Source organism: Mastomys coucha, unplaced genomic scaffold (genome assembly GCF_008632895.1).
Source record: "Mastomys coucha isolate ucsf_1 unplaced genomic scaffold, UCSF_Mcou_1 pScaffold18, whole genome shotgun sequence".
NCBI lineage: Eukaryota > Metazoa > Chordata > Mammalia > Rodentia > Muridae > Mastomys > Mastomys coucha.
The window spans coordinates 44789855-44811873 of record NW_022196900.1 but is presented as its reverse complement, the minus strand read 5'-3'; the positions used below and the strand labels follow the sequence as shown (position 1 = coordinate 44811873).

Below are 22019 nucleotides of genomic sequence, written 5' to 3'. Positions count from 1 at the left end.
AGGAGAGGAGAGGAGAGGAGAGGAGAGGAGAGGAGAGGAGAAGAGAGAGGAGAGGAGAGGAGAGGAGAAGAGAGAGGATTCTCTTATTGAGAACCCAAAAGAGCTGAATGGAATGAAGAAAACAACTCAGAATGGGAAAGAGGAATTAAACAAAGAAAAATGATAAATAAAAACCAATGTGAAATCCTAGAAATAAAAAAATCTCCCTGTAGAGTTTCAGCAGTAGAATGGATCAGAGACAGGAGAGAATATCTGAAAGCATGACAGATGAACTGGAGCAATCAGACCAGGAGAACAATAAATAAATAAATAAAAAATAACAGAGTACCTGTGGGAATTCCAAAACATGGTTTATGGTTTATTCTAAAGAGGCCAATCCTATGGACAACAGGCATAGAAGAGGAAGAAAAATCTCATTCTACAGGCATGGAAAATTTTTTAAAAAAAGAATCCTAACAGAAAGTGTCTCATTTAGGAAAGGAGATGGCAATGTATATACAGGGGACATTCAATATTACAAGATTAAGAAAAGGACTTGGCATAGTACAATTAAAACATTAAATAGAATACATAAACCATATTAAAAGCAGAAAGACAAAATAAATCAAGTCTCATATAAAGGCAGACTTATCAGAATAACAGCAGCTTACTGGAATAAACTTAAAGACAGAAAGATCTAGAGAGATATATGTCAGGTCCTGAAAGATAACTGTCAGCCCAGAGTGCTATATACCTAGGAACACTATTTTTCATAAGGAAAATGAAAACTTTCTTTAAAACATTTCATTCTATTGAAAACTAAAAGTAGTAGACAGATTTCTAGATGTGTATGACCCAACAACTTAAACTGAGATGAGACAATTTAATCAGATCTATAAAAAGTGGTAATTAAAAATATCCCAATTAAAATAAAAAAAGTCCAGGTCCACAAGGATTCTTTAGTAAATTTTATCAGAACTTTAAAGAAAAACAATACCAATATTTCTCACAAATATTTCATAAAATAGGAAAAAAAAGGAACACCAACAGACCCTTTCTACTAAGCTAGTCTTCATTCTGATATCAAAAGCAGATAAAAAAAAATACAGGTGAATATCCCAAAAGAGCTTAGAAATAAAAATTATCAATAAAATACTTTCAAACCAAATTGAGAACACATCAAAAAGATCATTCACCCTGATCAGGTTGGGTTGATTGTAGAGAACCAGGAATGTTTCAAAATACATAAACCAATAAAGGTTATTACATAAATTAGCATAAAACAAAATCATATAGTCTCTCATCCAACATCCACTCATGATAAAGCCCTGAACAAACATGGAATAGAAACATATTTCAACAAATAAACACTGTATGTAGCAAACCAACAGCCAATATGTTAAATGTAGAAATAGTCAAAGCATTTCATTAAAATGAGGAACAAGTCTTTATACTCATTTTATAATTCCTGACTTTAGGAATTATTCTACATGAAATAATTTCAACATGAAAGCAAAGTTTTTATAAGACATTGGCAACTGATGTTTTAAAATTCAAATTAAATTGGCAAAGATTAGGATAAAAAAATTCAATTCTCATAGCAACCAAAAAAAAGTATCAATAGGCATATATACATACACAAAATGAAACAAAATGCACACTACACTATAAAAGCAATAACTAAATACAAAGGAAGAAAAAGACAGAGGAAATGAGGGGCAGACAGATTGCTATACATTCACAATAGAGGTAATGAGGGACAGACTGAAGACATTCATAAAAGATATAAGAAAATTGTAAAAGATAGTTTTTCTTGTCACTCTACTCGTGAAATAAAGGAACTAAACTCTCCACTCAAAAGAAATGCATGGAAAAGATGGATAAATAAAATATTACACTATTATATTACATTATATTAATTACCTACACAAGATTCACTTTGGATCCAAAGATGAGAGTAAGAAATAAAAGGAAGAGACATGTGTACTGTGCAAACAGAGCCAAAGTGCTGAGGTGGAAAGGGTTTGGTGAGAAATACACACTATAAGAAAACTGAGGAGGAGAGGAAACTCCACTCCTAGGTGCTCTAACACTCCCAGGATCCTAAGATCAGAGGTGAGGAGGACACAACATCTGTCCCAACACCAGGAGTAACTGGGACCAGTGGGACCCAGGCACACAGGAACCCTACCAGCCCAGTGACATGGGTTGCTTCCGGTCTGTCTGGGCGGGTGCCCTAAACAGACCTTGGGTGCAAGTTCTGCAGCCAGTCCCACAATACCCAGAGGAAGCTCTACTCCCAGGCGCCCTGACATGCCCAGGATCTTAGGATCAAAGGCCTGTGTCCTGAGCAGATCTTGGGCACAAACTCTGCAAGGGGTCCCATAATTCCCAGAGGATGGTGTATTCCCAGGCCCTCTAATAAGCCCAGGATCACAGGATCCTAGAATCACAGGATCACAGAGACAGCTTGACTCTGAGGAGTTCTGACACAATCAGAATCACAGGAAGGACAGGCCCCAGTCAGATTTAACCAAGACAGGTAGCACTAAAGATAACCAGATGGCAGGAGGCAAGTATAAGAATATAAGCAACAGAAAACAGGGTTACCTGGCATCATCAGAACCCAATTCTCCCACCATAGCAAGTCCTTGGACACACCATCACACTGGAAAAGAAAGATTTGGATTCAAAATCACTTCTCATGATGATGACAGAGGACATTAAGAAGGACATAAATAACTCCCTTAAAGAAATACAGGAGAATACAGGTAAACAGCTAGAAGCCCTTCAAGAGGAAACACAAAAGTCCCTTAAAGAACTACAGGAAAACACAATCAAACAGGTAAAGGAAATGAACAAAACCATCCAGAATCTAAATATGGAAATAGAAACAATAAAGAAATCACAAAAGGAGACAACCCTGGAGATAGAAAACCTAGAAAAGAGATCAGAAGTCATAGATGCAAGCATCACCAACAGAATACAAGAGATAGAAGAGAGAATCTCAGGGCAGAAGATACCATAGAAAATAGTGACACAACAGTTAAAGAAAATCAAAAAGTAAAAAGCTCCTAACCCAAAACATCCAGGAAATCCAGGATGCAATGAGAAGACCAAACCTAAGGATAATAGGTATATAAGAGAGTGAAGACTCCCAATGTAATGGGCCAGTAAATATCTACAAAAAAATTATAGAAGAAAATTTCCATAACCTAAAGAAAGAGATGCCCATGAACATACAAGAAGCCTATAGAACTCTAAATAGACTGGACCAGAAAAGAAATTCCTCCCATCACATAATGATAAAAACACCAAATGCATTAAACAAAGAAAGAGTTTTAAAAGCAATAAGGGAAAAAGGTCAAGTAACATATAAAGGCAGGCCTATCAGAATTACACCAGACTTCTCACCAGAGACTATGAAAGCTAGAAGATCCTGGGCAGATGTCATACAGACCCTACAAGAACACAAATGCCATCCCAGGCTACTATACCCAGCAAAACTCTCAATTACCATAGATGGAGAAAACAAGATATTCCATGACAAAACAAAATTTGCACAATATCTTTCCACAAATCCAGCCCTACAAAGGATAATAGAGGGAAAACACCAACATAAGAAGCAAAACTACACCCTAGAAGAAGCAAGAAAGTAATCTTTCAACAAACCCACACAAACATAATTTCACCTCTAACAACAAAAATAACAGGAAGTAATAATTACTTTTTCTTAATATCTGTTAATATGAAAATTAATATTACCAACTTATCCTAATAGATTCAAATTCAAAAGTATGAGGAATTAGAAATTTGTTGGCTATCATCTGGTGGTCTCTCTAATTTGGTAGTTGGAGAAATAGGTCCAATATTGTACAATCCATCTACTCTTTCTGCTTGTTTGTACCTGACAGTGTCTTACCGGGGTTACCACATAATGGTCTTGAAACCCTGCTTCTCCTATCTCATCCTCTCTATTAATAGAATTGTTTATTTGATGTCTTTACACTATACTATGGTTTTCAGAACAGCTTATATATTTCAAATGTATTTATAAAGCCAAAAGAAGCATAAACAATTAACTTGGGTAGAGGCTTGTAAGAGAACAACAAAGAGTGAGACTGAATGCTTTGCTTGATGTTTGTAACTATTGTATCAATTTTGAAGAAGAGGACATCATAAGTTACTCTTTCAGCTGAGATGAATGCTTTTCCAAATTATCACAGCCAATGAACCAGATTCTTATCCTCAACTAATGCCTGTGCCACCCTCCAAGCAGAATCATTGTTCATTGAAACAATTGGTGAATGACTTCATGGATAGACCATCTTAATAGACACACCATTTCTTAAATGAATGTAACCTGTTCTCTGTGGACTTAGAAAGAAGACAATCACTCAAGTCAAATAACTTTGACCATAGCAGGAAACCTGCATCCAAAAATTGTGCCAACAATTCACTCCTTGTCACAGCAGAACTGTCGACTCTCAGTTTAGCTACGATGGAGGTAAAATCCTTTGGTGATGTGAGGGTCATTGAAGTACAGCCTTATTACAATGAACTCCAATGTCTAAAACTTGTTCTTATTTTGGGCTTGTACCACAGTAAGAGCCAAGATTTTAAACTATACTAAAAACAAAACAAGCAAACAAAAATACTTTATCTATTTATGTTCATTTAAAAAAACTAGTAGTGATATATTATTTTAAAATATACAGCTAATATGTTTGGAGTTATTTAAAATTTATATAGAGAAAAATGTATGTATTTTCAGTATTGCTGCAGACAAGCATCTACATAAGACTGTTTGATTGTTTGATATCAAACAACTTTTATAGTACTCATTTTTATTCTTACAATATTTTATAAATTTTAAAGAATATGACAAAATAAAAAAAAAGGTATTGCAGGTATTGAAGGGGTCTCTGGGAGGAGTTGGCGTACAGAAGGGAAAGAAGAAGGTGATGTAATTCCATGTACTTAGAATATGTTTTTAAATGTTAACAAATTTAGATAAACTGAAATTATATATCTTTTCTCATCAGAATGCAATAAAACTTAAATGAATTTTAAAAAAGAAAAGAAAACTGAGGAGGCCCTGGAGATAAACAATCAACAAAACTGAAAATATATGCATTGTATATATTTCATCTTTCTTCTCCCCTTTAATGAAACCTGGCTTTTTTGTAGAAAGGAAAGACTGATTCTAAAATTCATGTGCAAATAGAAGATGCTGAGTATAGCCAACTTTGGGAAAAGAAACACACCCAATATTTGAAATTAGCTACAAGTTTCCAGTAATCAAAGTAGTTTGGCTACTAGAGACTAGATGTATAATCAAAGGAACAGAACTGAGTTCCAGAAATTATGTTAAATAATATATTAAAAGGATGCCAAGATATTTATTGGTATTTGATGGGTAAAAGACAATCTATTTTTCTTTTTTTAAAATCTATTTACTTATTATATGTAAGTACACTGTAGCTGTCTTCAGAAACACCAGAAGAGGGCATCAGATCCCATTACAGATGGTTGTGAGCCACCATGTGGGTGGGATTTGAACTCAGGACCTTCAGAAGAAGAAGGCAGTGATCTTAACCACTGAGCCATCTCTCCAGCCCTCTATTTTTCTTTTGTAGGCCTTGGTTTTTTGTTTTTTTGTTATTTTATTTTTGTAGTAATGGGGAACTAAAAGATTTGAGTGAATAAAGTTGAACCTGTATCCCATACCACATTAAAAAGTTATCAGTAAGACAAAATGTTACTATTTTTTTCTCTTATACAGAATCTAGGGGTAGGGTGTGTGTGTGGGGGAGTGTGCATATGTGTGTGTGTGTGTGTATGTTTGTGTGTGTATGTATGTTTGTGTGTGTGTGTATGTATGTTTGTGTGTGTGTGTATGTTTGTGTGTGTGTATGTATGTTTGTGTGTGTGTGTATGTTTGTGTGTGTGTGTGTGTGTATGTGTGTGTGTATGTTTGTGTGTGTGTGTATGTGTGTGTGTATGTTTGTGTATGTGTGTGTATGTTTGTATGTGTGTATGTTTGTGTGTGTGTGTATGTTTGTGTGTGTGTGTATGTATGTTTGTGTGTGTGTGTATGCAGAGAAAATATTTGTTTGGGGGAAGACCAGCCAGATGGAGTAGCTAGAATGCTGAAGCGAAGGGGCAAATAAAAGTTAAATCAGAATAGATTAAAAGAACAATACATACATAATATACTAAACTATAAAAGTAACATATAGGATCCAGTCTTATGATTTTTGATTATAAACTGGTTTCTTGTACCATCCCAAAAATTGAGTAGCAATAAAAAAATTAAAGTAGACAAGTGTCATAAAAATGAGAAACTCCTTTCTGTTTAAAGGACCATCATTAGCTCATAGCAGTGTAAGTGAACAGACCCAGCTGTTAGAGAAGCTAAAGTAGAATTATACAAACTCAGTAGCATAAATCAAACTTGTATAATATAGCAAGATCATTTTTGTTGTTGTTACTCTACTTACTATATATATAAAAAAAAAAAAACCCTAAGAAAGTAAAGCTCAGTCCAAAACCCTCAACAAAATAGTGTCAAATTCTCTATCTAGTGAGGGGCTTATATCTAGTGCATTTGCATAGACAATTCTACAAAGATATGCAAATGACCAGTAACACATGAAAAGATGCTCACATCATTATCATGATGCAAATTAAAATCAGAACTGGAGATATAGCTCAGTGGTAGAACATTTACTTATCATGCACAGGGCTTGAGATTCAATCCCCATTACTACAAAAAAAACAAAATAAGGCCCCAAAAAGAACACATATAATGAGATACAATTTCACAACTATCACAGGTTTACCTACAGTCAAAGAGGCAGACAATATTGTAAACAAAGATACTTAGAAAAAAAAGTGTAGATAGCTATTTAGAACAGAATTAGGCAATTTACTCAAAAGCTTAAAAGCAGTTACCATGTAACCTAAAACTCTCACTATAACATGGCCCAAGACATATAAAAGTAAATATGTACACCAAAAAAATAAAATAAAATAAAATAAACATGAACATAGGAGAGAAAGTTAGTATCTTTTCCTTAGCTATGATAGGGTTTATGGCTAAGACCCATGCACAAATTAACAAGAGCAAAGCGAAAGCATCTAGAGGATTATATAATATTATATTCTGCATTTATGCCTGGTAAAATAACAATTCTCTCAAAATTAAATTATAAATTCAACATGGTATCATTTGTTTCTTAATGTGACTTACTAACAAAATTGTTCTTAGTGTTATATCTTAGTGAAGGTATATAAAGGCTTCATTTTATGACTTACCAAAAAATAAAGGAAAAGACTTTATTATTTAAATTACAAACTACAATGCCTCAAATCACAAAAATAACAGTCTATAAACAAACCCATCATACAAGGAAATTTGAAAAGAGAAAATAAATCCCAAAAAAACAAATTATTAAATCTGAGAGGTTTTTTTTTTTTTTTGGTTTTTCGAGACAGGGTTTCTCTGAGTAGCCCTGGCTGTCCTGGAACTCACTCTGTAGACCAGGCTGGCCTCGAGCTCAGATATTCACCTGCCTCTGCCTGCCAAGTGCTTGGATTAAAGGCGTGTGCCACCACCATCCGGCCTGATGAGGTATTTTTAAACCAAGAACATTAAGGAAGTAAGTAAGACACTGATTCTTATCAACTCACAAAGTTTGAAAATCCAATTAATTATATTCAAGGGACAAGAACGAAAAATGTTGTCCAACAAAAAGCAAGAGCAAACCAGAGAAGTGATAATTTAAATGATACAAAAATTTCAAGCAATAACTAAATAATCAAGTAATTATAAATGAACACGAGGCAGTATCATTTAACCTCATAAAACCATCAAATTATTAAAGGTTGAACCTTACAAGAAAATAATAAAAATTAAAGCAAACATATCAAGATTCAATTACCCCAATGGTTCACTGGTTCACTAAATCATTGAACTGTATCAAATATGTGCAATTAATAGATTCACACTCCAACTTCTCCCTCTCCCCTGATGGATATTCATACATAAGTCTGCGCACTTACCAAACCTACAAATATACACATACATACAAATACTCATACAGGATATACACGATGGATACATGCGTGCATGCACTGAGATGTCCTTTCCTTATGCACACACAGAGACGTTCATATTCACTAGCCTTATTTGTTTCTTCCCCTTTCAATAAAATACATGATAAAAGAGAAATTTGAAATTTAATGAAGAAATAAATTAACAAAAATCTCAAGAAAAAGAAAATATGACAGAAAAATGTTGTATTCTGAAATGATTCTCAAAATGGATATAAGAATAGAATAAAGAATATTACAGAGTTTTATCTTCTAATAAAACTTACTCTTCCCCTAAATCCAAAGAAAACATTATCATAGAACCATATGTATTTTTTAACTGTTTTGTGGGTTTTTTTTACATGTTTATTTTAAAGGAAGCAGAAAAGTCTCCAAAATGTATTGCAACGAATTTTAACCCCATTTTGGAAGTAATCCTTAATTTAAAAAACCCAATCCAATGGTTCTAAGTATATTTTTCAAAACATACTTTATTTCAAAAGCAATAGCCTTTATTTTTTAATGATTACATTTTAGGATAACTATTTGAAGTCAGTTTCCTGCTTTGCAACATCAATATTTAAAAAGCTATGGGTCTTAAGTGAAAGAATATAAATTAATGCTGGTCCCTACTGGTGGATCTGAATAGATAACTTGTTATTTAAGGAAAAAGCATATATTCAGCTTCCTGTAAGAAGCCAGGCCCGGGACAGCATGTGGACTCAGTTGTGTCCTGTACCTGTACTCTTGCGTCCACACTGTGTTTCTCTTTTCTCCAGTGTGCTTCCTGGTTCCTCAGTTTCTCCAGGTCATTTAGCAGGTCAGTGCAGCGTGTACGTAATCTCTCACTTTCCTCCTCCAGGTTTTTAATAAGCAATCTGCTTTGCTCTTCTTTACTCTGCACACACTCCTTGGCGTCCTGTAGAACAGTACCACAAGGGCCGATAAACACAAAATAAAAAAGGTGAGAACTAATCAGCAAACGTAAACTGTGCAGTTTCACCCTCACAGCAGCTTCTTCCATATTTGATGGCCAAGGTCACCTGTGTACTTTATCGGCCCTCTTTTCATGCAGGTGCATGGGTCATATTTTTTCACTGGATGACAGCTTTGATGAGTACACATTTGCAAAGAGCCCATTAATTGATCAAGCTGCCTTTGATGCTGTCCCCAGCTATTTTTGAGACCCACACAGACATATCCTCCCAGACCTGGGTTTTATCAATTAATAATGCCAGTCCCATCAGAATCTAATTACAAGAAGCCACATATTCACACTCCTACTTTCTTAGCTCCATTTCCATCATTAACTATTTATCTGTAAGTTATAAAGCTCCGAGTCTTGGCTTTAAAGCATCTTTATCACAGTTTTTGCATGTGAGAAAACTGGTACAGCAAGGCCTAAGGCAATTTTCTGGCAAGCTTGTCACTGTCTGTGCCACAGGGGCTAGCAAAGCTTCAAGGGGGACTTCAAAGCAAAGGTACTGTGAAGCCAAGCACAAGCCAACACACCTTAACTTCTTGGCTTTTATCTTTAAATTTCTTCTGTAAATCACTCAATTCTTTCCTCAAGAAAGCATTTTCTTCATCAACCAGAGTCTTCAGTTTTCCAAGGTCATGTATTTCCTGTTTTAATACAGATTCAGTCTAGGAAAGATTTAAACCGATTGTAAACTGACATGTCTAAGAAAAAACAATTAATTTCATAAGCTTAACATCTTAGTTGTCAATGGCAAGACCAACCAGCTTCCATAGTCCAGCCCAGCACCACAGTGCTCAGTTGCAGTGCCACATCCATGGACTTCCCCTGAAATGTGCCAGAATGGCACCTATTTATTAGGTTAAGATGAAAGCACATTGAAAACTTAATACTAAATACAAAACATACACTGAAAACAACATCTAAGTGTACAGAAAGAATAAAATCTAATGAGGAAAATATATATAACTAAAGTAAGATATATTTATTCTCTTACTGAGTAATATTTAGAAGACAGCTCTAGAAAAACAACAACGGTTTTGTGAATGGAAGAATCATTTCAAAAAAAATGGGCAAAGTTGGGTACCAAATTATTTTGTTCTGCAGACAGAATATTAAGATTATAGTAATTTTAGCTAAATATTACTCACACTAGCTAGATGTTTAATCTATTCCTAATTGGAGAAAAGAAGATTATACTTCAACTCTTAGCTTCTGTTTACAACTTTTCGCTCAGACACTGCATCCTTTCTCTGTCAACTCTGCCTCGCTGTGACACTGTATAAAACAGCGCCAGCCCTGACCCTGTCCTAGTGACCAATTTCAGATCTGTAACATTCTGGAACACACTTCTGCCAGTCTGCTGCCACTTCAAACCAGCACTCAGTAACCAAAATCCACACCTTGTTCCTATGCCCTTCCTGGCTTTCTCTGACCTCTTTACCATTCCCATTCTTCCCCTTAGCTCAAGCAATTGCTATCTGGCCTCATGTTTGTTTGAAGCCTATAAGACAGACCCAACAGTGTCAACACTTGTCTGCAACCAAGAAGCAGACATGACAACAACAACAACAACAATAAATGTTGTGATTTTGTTGTTGATATTCAGTCATTTGCTTATTTGGCTGGTGTCTTAGGCAGAGTACCACTCTGTAGCCCTAGCTGGCATGGAACTTACTACCTAGGACAGAATGAGCTCAAGTTCATGGCCATCTTCTTTCCTCAGCCTTCCAATAGTAGAGATTATAGGACTATGCCACTGTATCTGGCTTTGTTTTTGTTTTAAATAAAAACTTCAATGAAAACTAACCTTTATTTTATTCTGTATAACACAGATGCTCAGATCCATGAATATCTAATTATCTCATATCTCAGTATCTGTGCCTTACTAAGCCTCTCCAAATGACTGGTGTTTATGGATGAAAACTAAAGCAAGATTCAAGATTCAAAGGTAAAATGGATGGCAGTTAGATGTGAGGAATGAGGTAAAGACAGCACCGGCGCTTCACTAGGAGGGGTCTATATTGTTAAATGCTGGTTTTATTTTACTTCTGTTGTAAGTTTTTAGATACTGAATACACCTAAAACTAGTGTGTGAAATTGGGTTAAAATGAGGAAAAAGGTAAAAGCAGAAGCAGTCTGCACACCAATCCAAATAACTTCTGCAACATCATCTTCTTTGACTTCCCTACAGGTCCCTCAGCCTTTAACCCCCATAACTACACCAGAGGAACAGCTATACTGCAAGGACATATCCTGTTTGTTTTGTTTTCTTTTTTTTCTTTATAGTTTAAAGAAATAAACATATTTATTGAATATGTTTTACAGTGTGCCTTATTTTTAACATTATTTATATTAAATCATACTAAAAATATTCAGTGCCTTGCTATTTTTGATCAATATTTTCTCCCAAATCATACATGTAGATGGATATGGTTGTAATGTAATTGCTCTGGTGGAAAACATGGCTCCATTATGAACACACTATAATATATCTACTTTGTCTCATTACATAGGTCAGCTTTAATGGAAAGATGAACACAGACAATGTGGTTATAACATGCTTAGTCATGTCTTTAGATATACATGACTAAATACTACTTTTTAGGTAGAGTTTTTCAAACAATAGAGTTCTGTATGACTATCCTCAAAGCTCAGGAACTGCCAGCTTGGAGTGGTCAGCTGAGCCTGCTTGTGACATGACTGGCCTGCTGGGCTTTTTGACTGCCACATGGTCCCCATGGAGTTTTGGAGAGGATCATGAGGCCTTCCTCTTATGTGCAACATTGCTTTAATTGCACAAGGCCTCAGGAAGGAGCCAGAGTATATAGGCCAGGGAAAACTAGGAGAGGGAAATCTATCTGTGTATCCAAGAAAAAAACAAAACAAAACAAAATAAAACAGTGTCTGCTAGGTAAAAGCTTTGCCGGTCCAGTCTTCTGGGGAGGAGTACCCACAACCCTGTAAGTATCCACTCATCAACGTCTATGAGGAAACCCAAAGGACTCTTTGGCTCCCCAGAATAAACTTTGTTTGGTAGAGTTCTACCTTAATTTATCACTGGAACTTTAGGAGGCAGAATGAACATTGCTTATAGCTCTCCCAGAAAGGAATTTAGCAACAAGAGTACGATCTAAGACTAGTTCATTAGATCAACTTAGTCATCAAACCAAGTGTTGGGGAAGAATAATGAAACAAAATAGATATTATCAAAAATGATATGTACAAATTCTTAGCAGGAAAACCAATATCCACAAGATGTAAATTCAAAGATGATAAGCCTTAAATATCTTCAGAAATAAAAATATAAGTCTATCCTTCAAAAGAAGCAACAGAATTAAGAGAATCCTTCATCTACTCTGGAACCAGTTCAAACTCTAAAAATGGACGCATACCAAGGATCTCTCTTGGCAGAAAGCTAAACATTACCAGGTACTGGCAATGTAAAGGACATGAGGACAAGTGCATCTGAGAGAAACTTCCTACTTAAAGTTTGGCTTTTGTAAGAGTTAGTAAGATGTAAAAACAGACAGAGATGGATGGAATCCATAAATAAAAACACAAAGGTTGGTTGGTTATTGGCTAGCCCAAACTATCATATGCTGATAATAGGTTAGACATGTGATACTCTTCTGCATGATCAGCAATGTTACACAAAGATAAATTTCTTACAGAAGCTTGATAAACTCTACAACTTTTATAATTCTGAAAAATTAAAAATATTTTCCCAATGAAAAAAATCTAATTTAATTAAAAAGTACAGGTAGATGTAGCTACAAACAATTTTAAAATTTAGCTTTATGTAACTTTTGCAGCAAATTTTTCTAGATACAGTAAATTTCTAATAGTCTGACATGAGTTCATACTAAAATAGCAAACAGAACTCAGAGGAACCATAAAGCATAAAGGGCAACAAGACAAAGTATGTCTGAAACAAATAATTTATTATGGACAAGCCAAGAAATGAATAATTTAAGTCATGGTCAAGAGAAGCCTATAGAGTAAGTATGGCTTAAGAACAGCATACAGCCTAAACCCTGCTAGGCAGTGCCTGCTAATTTACTATTAACTATGAACCACATTCAAAATGAAAATAAGAGCTTTAATAACACAGAGAAAGTGATGAAACCACTACAACTAACAGTGATAAAGACCAGAGGGGGAGAGTTAAGGAAACCAGACACAACTGAAAACCAACATTTGTTCCTGTGCTTCCTAGAAGGTAGGAAGAGAGACAAAGTGCTAAGAAGCAATCAACACTTGACTAACTGCAGCCTGCTTGGATATCAGAAGTCATGTTGTTTCCTATAATAAAGAAGAGCGTCTCACAGCATAATCCCCTTCATAATTAGCAGTGACATCGCTACAGTCAGCCGGTGGATTCTTTTGTCTATTTGGGGGAGCTCTCCTTCTTTTGTTGTTACTTCTTAGCTAAGTGAGTTTTTTGGAATTTTTGGCTTACATTTACTTTTCTGGGACATGGGTTAGTTTGCTTGCTTATTTTCCGAAGCCTGTGTGGACACTAATGTAGCCCACTTCCCTGCTGATAGTCCTGCTGTCTTGGAGGCAGGCAGCCATGGGGTCTGACAATGGGGTGTTAGAAGTGTGGTAGATGGACAGAGACACACCTATCACTTCTGCAGTTGAAGAAGCACCACTGTCCCTAATTTGGCATCTGCCCTTGGACAACCATAACTTCTTCAGCTGCCACAGACACTGTATATCCCATTACCACTTCAGCGGTCTGCAGAATTGCTGCTGCTGTTGCCACTACCATAACAATCCATTCGACCCTAGCAGCTGAAACTTCTAGAGCTGCTATGTCTGTATCAACAGCTTCCTTCCTGTCTTTCTAGAATTTTCTACAGCCTTCCAGCCATTATTCAAGTGCTAACAGCTCCAACAGGCATGAACAGACTAGTGTACAATAGAAACAAAACATACATACACACACACACACACACACACAAACCAAAACTGGTGTTACATACAAATAGCAATCAAGATATGTGTAGAAAGTCTTCAGTTAACAGTGAGATTTGACCTTTTGCCTACATAAGCTTAAATCCTTAGGTCCTCACAGGTTAGTCAGTGAAGACTTTGCCCTATATACTAGCTCCCCATGCTGGAAAATCAACCCAAATACCCTGCCCTTTCACTGTTTCAATCTAGAGAGGAACAGTGGCCTTAGCTGAACTAGTAGCATTTAGAGATGGTAATACTGATGGTGGACAGCACAGATGGCAGATAAAGAAATGAGTGCTCCCAACACTGACAGCTGAGTGCTCCCAACACTGACAGCTGAATGCTCCCAACACTGACAGCTGAGAGCCCAACACTAAAGGGAGCTACACTTTTGGGTTTTATACTTTTTTCCTCTGAATTGAACTAAGGAACATTCCATTCACTGGCAACAATCTTACCAAAAGAAATTGCATGGCAGTCTTTATTATCGATTATATATGTGATAACATTAGATTTCACTTCTATGAACATTATTTATAAAAACTAAAAATACTCAGCCTAACATTCTATCAATTTGACTAGACATACAGTAAAGACTTGAACTCAACATCATTCTAACTGCTACTATATTTCACAAACTATAAATACTGGTGGGAAAAGTTACTTAATATTATTTAATGCAACAAAAAAATTCAACAGAGGGATGTCCCAATTCTAATTAGGCATAGAAGGATTTCTAAAGCTCTATTTCTATCCATACAAGAAAAAAGCCTAAACAAAATGAAAATTCACAATTCTTAGATTCATCAGAGAACTGAGGTCTCTGGGCAAATCAATATTTTTCCAAAATGGGGAGACAAAAGAAATACAGACAAAATTGATTTCTGAGAGTAGAAGACCAGAGCAAGAGCTCCATAGGAGCCAGTAGGAGGCAGAAGAGCCTTATCTGTCTAAAAGTAATTACTGAAGACTTGGAAAGTTTGAGATTCCAAAGCTCCAGGAGGGCCCAGAAATGGATGGGGAGGAGGGACACATACTTCCATACATTTTTCCTAATGCCACAGGATGATTATAGAGCAGTTCCTTCTGATGCCAGTAAAGAAGGGAAACACACCAAGTTTTAAAAAATAAATAAGAAAAGGCATATGTCACAAAAAAGAAAAAGTAAATCATAAAATATTCTTTTCTATTCAATTAAAACAATTTTTATGAGAAACTGAATTCATAGAGTTCACACTTACTAGGCCACAACAGAGTGGGTCAATGAATTGTCTTTAGTAAAGATAAGTGGGAAACATAAGGTCATTTATGAAAGCAAATGTAGTTTTAACAATATACGTTAATCTGATTATCAACTTGATTGACTGGAGAAGTACCTAGGATATGAGTAAGCAGACTACCAAGCTATGTCTATGAGGGCATGTCAAGGTAGGGGGAGCAGTTCCATATTCTGGACGGGGTAGAGCGGTTCCGTATTCTGCAGATCCAGATGGAATCAAAGAGGACAAACTAAAAGGAGCCAGCACTGGCACTCTCTCTCACCTTCCTGACCACCACAAGGTGATTTGTGTGTCCTACACATCCTCCTTGCCAAAATGGGCATTTACAAAACTGAATCAAGGTGAACATTTTTGCCTTTAATATGTTCTAGTCAAGTATTCGTCAGAGTAACAAGAAAGCTTAAAGAAAATAGGTTGTAGGAATTGAATCATTTCTAAGGCCATGTGGTGAACAGTTTGGAACTGGTATGTAGGAGAAATGTGGAAAAGTGTGGAGACAAGAACTCTGAGAATTACATACTGCCTGCTGCACTGAGGAGGGAGATTAGATATGGAGAGTCTTTTTTACTATCCCATAAGCAGTTCAACCTGTTGGGCAGCTCCTTAAGACAGAAGGAAACTGCTCAGAGTAACTCTGCATGTCAATCTTTAAAAAGCAAAGTTGCAGAGAAGACGCTCAGACAAGCCAGGCTACAAAGAACAGAGATCAACAGAGCAGCCTGGGAGAAGTGGGAACATCCACCAGCCTGAGTAGAAGAGGCTCGGACCAACTGAGCCACCTGGAAAGAACTCTCTAACTTCCATTGAGTTGCCTATAGGCTGGGCAATGATTTCCAGGATTCTAGCTTTTGTGCACTATCACCTATGCTGGGATGAGTTTTGGTGCTGCAGCTAGCTGTCCTTGAGTTGTTTCTGTTCCTGTAAGGAATCCCTTGCCTATATTCTTCTAAGTAACCCTGGTAAGGCTCATTGGTGACCAACATGGACTTTGGTGCTCTCCATATTTTGGTCTGTCATGAGCTGCCTATCTGAGGTGAGTATGCATGTGCTGTTGTGTCTTCCAGGGGAAAAAAAGTGTTGTCATATGACAAGACCACAGGAAACCTACAATGTTGTAAACAGTTTGGACAAGAACTCAGATCAGAATGCTAAACTAAGAAGGACAGTGCTCATGATGTGTCATGGAAATAAGCACTCAAATGGGAATTTGAACAGAGGGCATCTGTGTTGTATTCTCATAGGGAGTTTAGTTTGTCTGTGTCCTGAAACTTTGTGAAAAGCAATACTTTAAAGTGGCAGACTAACTAATCTGGTGAAGAAAGTTTCAAAGCTGTGCAGCCTCGGGGTGGCTGTTATTGCTATTGCTCATAGGCTTACAGAAATAATGGAGAGCAAAAGGATTTAAAGGATTACAGTTTTCCCACAAAATGAGCATGGTGAAAACTGGGGCCAAAGAACCTGTGGGTACAGACCAAAGACAACAGGGATCTTTCAAATTGCAACTAGACAAGAAGAAAGATGGACAGCACCCCAGGAATTAGCTCAGTTCCACCAAATTCAGAACCAGGTATGCAGAGGTTTTAATTCATTTAAAACACACAGATTTAAGATAAAAACTGTGTGGCACTAGGCTTGGACAGGACAGCTTCAAGGACAGTTTTCCTGCATTACTAGTCATTTAGGTACTCAGAGGCTGCTACATCCATGATGTAAGGAGTCACAGCTACTGCTTAAACTGAAGACATGTCAAACATTGTTCACGATATTTTTTTGCATATATATTCAATTCAAGAATCATGGAGTTAGGCAGGTTCCCACCCAGATTCTAAAGGAAGGGCTAGGAAGTCAACCTTTATATAGTAATGCTACTATCCCTCTGTAGTTGGCTGAATAGGTTTGGACCCCATGGACTCAGGTGTGTGAATGCTTGGCGCACGGAGTGATACTATTAGAAGGTGTGTCCTTATTGGAATTGGTGTGGCCTTGGTGGAGAAAGTATGTCACTGTGGAGTAGGCTTTGAAAGCTCCCCCCCCTCCCCGAAGCTGCCTGAGGATGCCAGTCTTCTCCTGTTTGCCTTCTGAACAAGATATAGAACTCTCAGCTCCTCCAGTGCCATGCTTGCCTGGATGCCATGCTTCATGCCATGATGATGATAATGGACTGAACCTTAGAACCAGTAGGTCAGCCACAATAAAATGTTGTCCTTTATAAGAGTAAAGACTTAGTCATGGTGTTTATTCACAGCAATAAATCCCTAATATACCTTCCAAAGACCTTGGAAAGAGTAATGCATACTCTCTGAGAATAAAAACAAAAACTCAGTGTAGGTACAGATGCTAGAAATACATACTATCTGCCCAGGGAAAGCTGCACACAGAAAGCCCATGTGGGCTTCAAATGGCAAGGATCCAGAGGTTAACATGATTGCCCAAGTCCTTTGGGGGTCTAGGTCACACCATCATGTGCCCCATATAGCAAGAATGCAGCTCCAGGACTTAGAGTTTCCCTACTGAGTTTTGTCTTGCTGTAGTTATATCCCTGCTTTCTATACCCATCCCTGTATTTTAAAATCGGAATGCTTACCCTGTGCTACTGTATACTGGAAGTCTATAATTTTCTTTTTCTTTCACTTTTCAATTATTTTTTAAAGGTGCTAATGATAAGAGTTTGAAATGAGTCTCTCTCAGATGAGACTTTAAACTCAGAGCTCTGAACAATGCTAGTACTAAGAGTATAGGAACTCTTGGAGATGGACTAGCTATACTTTGCAAAATGACTAGAGCGGAGCCACTGCAAACAAGGTGGAATGGGATGCTTTGAATGTGAGATGAACCCTCGCAAGCTCATTATATGGAGTTTTACAGTGTAGGGAGAGCATACTCATTGTTGTAGTAATAACATTCTGATTATACAAGTACATGCAAACTATATGTAAATTTTAATTGTGTAATTTAATTTACATGTAAAAGGACTGTACCAGCTCAATAATGCAAATATTCAAAAGATAAAATACAATAATACCAATTATTGTAAAACTTTTCTATAACCAAAACCAGGTAAAAATACATATATCAGAAACACAAAACTAATAATGTAGCAAAAATAAAAATACAATAAAACAATGAATGATAAATACTAATTTAAAATAATATCTTGTTAAACATCTGATAGAAGAACATTCTGATAGAATAAACATTCTTTAAAAGACAGATAGTAGGAAACATCATGGTATAATAATGAAAGATTAGCTACAGGCATTTCTAAACAATGCTTTCACACAGCAATCCTGATATTCTTACTGAATATTATAACAGAAACTTCAAATAATGTTAAAGATTTACAACCTCAAGTAAATACAAGGTTTGATATTCTTATTAGAATACAACCTGCTCCAATTCTTGTATTTTAGCATCTTTGACCTGTAAAATTTCCAGAACTTTTCTGTCTTTAGCTTCAGATTTCTGTTTTTCTCTAGAAAAAAAAAAAACAGGGTTTATTAGTCATAATTTCTGGAGATTCTATCAGTCCTGTTGTTGTGTTGAGGTCTGTTTCCTGGTGCTAAGGATAAAACCCAGGCACTCATCCATGCCAAGCAAGAGCTCTACTGTCCCAGCCATAGCTGCTCCTTAAAATGTCCACATGCTTGGAATAAACATAGTTTTAAAGTATAAATAATTAAATTACCTTGTGTAAACAGCTCTTTCAGAATTAATCAGAAACCATATGGCAAGTGACAGCAACTTAGCACTGCTGACAACTGTGACAATTTCATTTTAGAAACAGTTTAGTTTCTAGGTGTAGATAGATGATAATCAACATGTAAAACATAATTTAACCTTGATGCTACCTAGTGGACACACCTTATTAGCAGGTTGGGACTATAGCATGTAGTATTCAAGACTGTAGAAAACAACTGTATTTTTTTATCTCCAATCTGTATAACATTTTTGTTAATAAGATCAGTTTTACCCAGTAATTAAATTTTTAAAAAGTAGAAACAAAATAAATTAGTAATCTGAACAATATTAATGAAGTACTCACCCACGACATTACAGAGAAAATAATGACATTAAAAATATTACACCAGTCAAAACAAAGGGTATTGGATCACTGGGGAACTCTAGCATAGTCCCTAACATTCCAGAAGTTGCAAGACTGGGATGAAGGAGCAGCATTTTCAAGACAAAATTGCTGAGAATGTTTTATAATTAAGGAGTTCTCATAGATGAAGGAATACTTAACAGACTAATTTTTAAAAAGAAGAAGAAAGCCCTGTCTAGCATACACATTTATTGTGTATCGTCACTATGATTAAGCACTGCCAGTACAGGAATTGACACAGGAATAAGACACATCAGAGCAAACAGGATGTGGTCTGTTTCAAGGCTTCTGAGTAGAATGCGTAGTCTTTGGTGTGTGGTATCATATTGTGTAGATGAAACAGGTCCATGTGATGTCAGATGTCATTTCATTTTGAAGTTTTTCTCTTTATATTTTGTCCAGATGGCACATAGTGGAGAAATTGAGGTGTGTTATAATCACTGTTTGGTTAGATATTATTGTGTATCTTTAATTCTAGTAGTATACTTTTTATAAAATGAGGTGCACAAATGTTTAGTGCACATTCACTTTGATTAGAATGACTTACTCTTCTTTTATCTCTTCTGACTTACTTAAAAGTATATTTTGTCAGATAATAGGATAGCAAGTCTGTTTGCTTCCTGATCCCATTTGCTTGAAATACTTTTTTTCCATCCTTACTCTTTAAGATGGTACCCATATTTAAAGCTGTTGGGAACCATGAGAGCCCTGAGATAAATATCCTGCCCCAGCTAATTGAGAACCCAGAGATTGACATCCTGCCTGACAATCACAAGGATGTGAACCCTGAGATTAACATCCTGCCTGACTCACAAGGATCCTTGGCCCTGGGAAAAGAACATTCACGGAAATCCACCCCCTCTCCACCTGTCATCCACCCGCTCCCCACCTGTCACACTGGAGCTCAACCCCAGAAGTTCTTGTAAACTTCCATCTCCCTCCTTCCTCTCCCCCTCCCCTCCAAGATTTTTGCTTTAAATATGGTCGGCTATACTAAGTAAATGGCTCTTGACAAGCAATGCTTCCTTGAGTCCTGTCGTCTCTCTCGCCCATTCTTTATTCACAGGTTGTGACCCTCCTCGTTCCCCCGAATAACGTGACCTGCAGGCCAGGTCATAAAGCTGAGATGGGTTTCTTATAAACAAAACAACGACAAAAAAGGATAGATTTCATTTCCTCAACTGAATGACCAGCCAGGCTGTGTCTTTTGTTTCAAAATTGAGACCATGGATATTAAAGCTAAAGATATTATGGAAAGGTGTGTGTTGACTGTAGTCATTTTGTTGGGTTTTTGCTGGTTTTGTTCTTAGTTGTCCTTTGTATTTCTTTCTAGAGTCTCCTGTCTATGTTTATTCTTCTCTTAAGCTTGAAGTATTGTTTACAGGATTCTCTTCAAGGTTGTTTTGATGAACATGAATATTTTTAGGTTGTTTTCACACAAGGCGTCCCATAATATAGGTTACTGTGTGAGGAAATATTGTAGTTTTGGTTTTGTTTTTTTGTTTAGTTTGGGGCTTTGTTTGTTTGCTGGTTGGTTGGTTGGGATTTTTTGCCTATCTATGGTAGAAGATACCACAAAAGTAATATGTTTTGTTAGTATATGTTTATTTAATGTATAGCTCCAAACAATTCATCCTGGAAAAAGCAATAAGAGTAGACAGTATTACCGAAATGTGCTTTTGAATAAACAAGTCTGAATGTTGAATCCTGAAGTACCTCAACATTTCTCATCCTTTCCAGATTAATAAAATAGGGAAGGAGGGAGGAGAGTGAGTGGATGACGAATCAACAGAGGAAAGCAAGTGAATGGAGCACTTCTAGAAGGAGGGAGTGACCCCTGTGTCACATGCTACACTCGTGAAAGGTGAGTGTTCTTCCTGATGGTGGGGACCAGCAATGTTTGGGTCCCTAGAATCCACTTGAGAGATTGTGGAAGAGTGGTGAGTAATATCACCTGGGAGAGAATCAAAGTCCTTCCAAAGCATTCTATTGTTTTAGAAAAAGAATGACATATGTGTCATATATGTCATTATTATAACAGCTATAAGAAAGACACTAAAGTGTTCTCCCCACTCAACCTACAGAGCATACAAAAAGGTTGCCACTGAGAAAGGCAGCCCCCTTGTTGGCACCATATGTTTGGAATTGCTAACTCGAGAACAGTAAGAAATAACATTGTTTTTTTATATGTTTGAACCACATGAGTCTGTGGTATTTTGTTATAGCTAGACTATAAGGCACAAGATTTCAAGTGGTTCTGATACACACTAAATTCTACTTCAGTAGCAATCATTTACGTGGCTAATTATATGAAGTGTAAAGTAAAGTTATAATTTAGTGATATACTTTATAACAAAAATCTAAAATTTACTATAATTTTGAAATGAAAGAAAATGACAACTCAAGATATTAATGGAAATTAGGCCAAGAACTCTTCTTGTAGCACAGGATAATTAATGTTTACAATACAATAAAATGTTCCCAGCAGAGCACTTTGTAGTATGTACACAGTACTTGTTACATAGAAATTATGGTCTAAAAAGATTATTTATAGATTACCAACTTATGCAGATAATTCAATTAATACAGTCTACATATGTACAAGACATTTTAAAAG

General features: G+C 36.4%; 1 protein-coding gene across 2 annotated transcripts in view; it reads right to left on the bottom strand.

Moving 5' to 3' along the window:
* The window catches only part of Cntln (centlein), a 241922-nt gene that overhangs the window by 162500 nt on the left and 57403 nt on the right, over positions 1–22019 (bottom strand). For both annotated transcript variants that reach the window (XM_031377791.1, XM_031377792.1), the window contains exons 3-5: positions 18688–18772; positions 9589–9723; positions 8816–8995 (exon numbers count right to left, since the gene is read on the bottom strand). In XM_031377791.1, coding sequence (XP_031233651.1) covers positions 8816–8995; positions 9589–9723; positions 18688–18772 — 400 coding nt within the window. The remainder of the gene's footprint in view (positions 1–8815; positions 8996–9588; positions 9724–18687; positions 18773–22019) is intronic.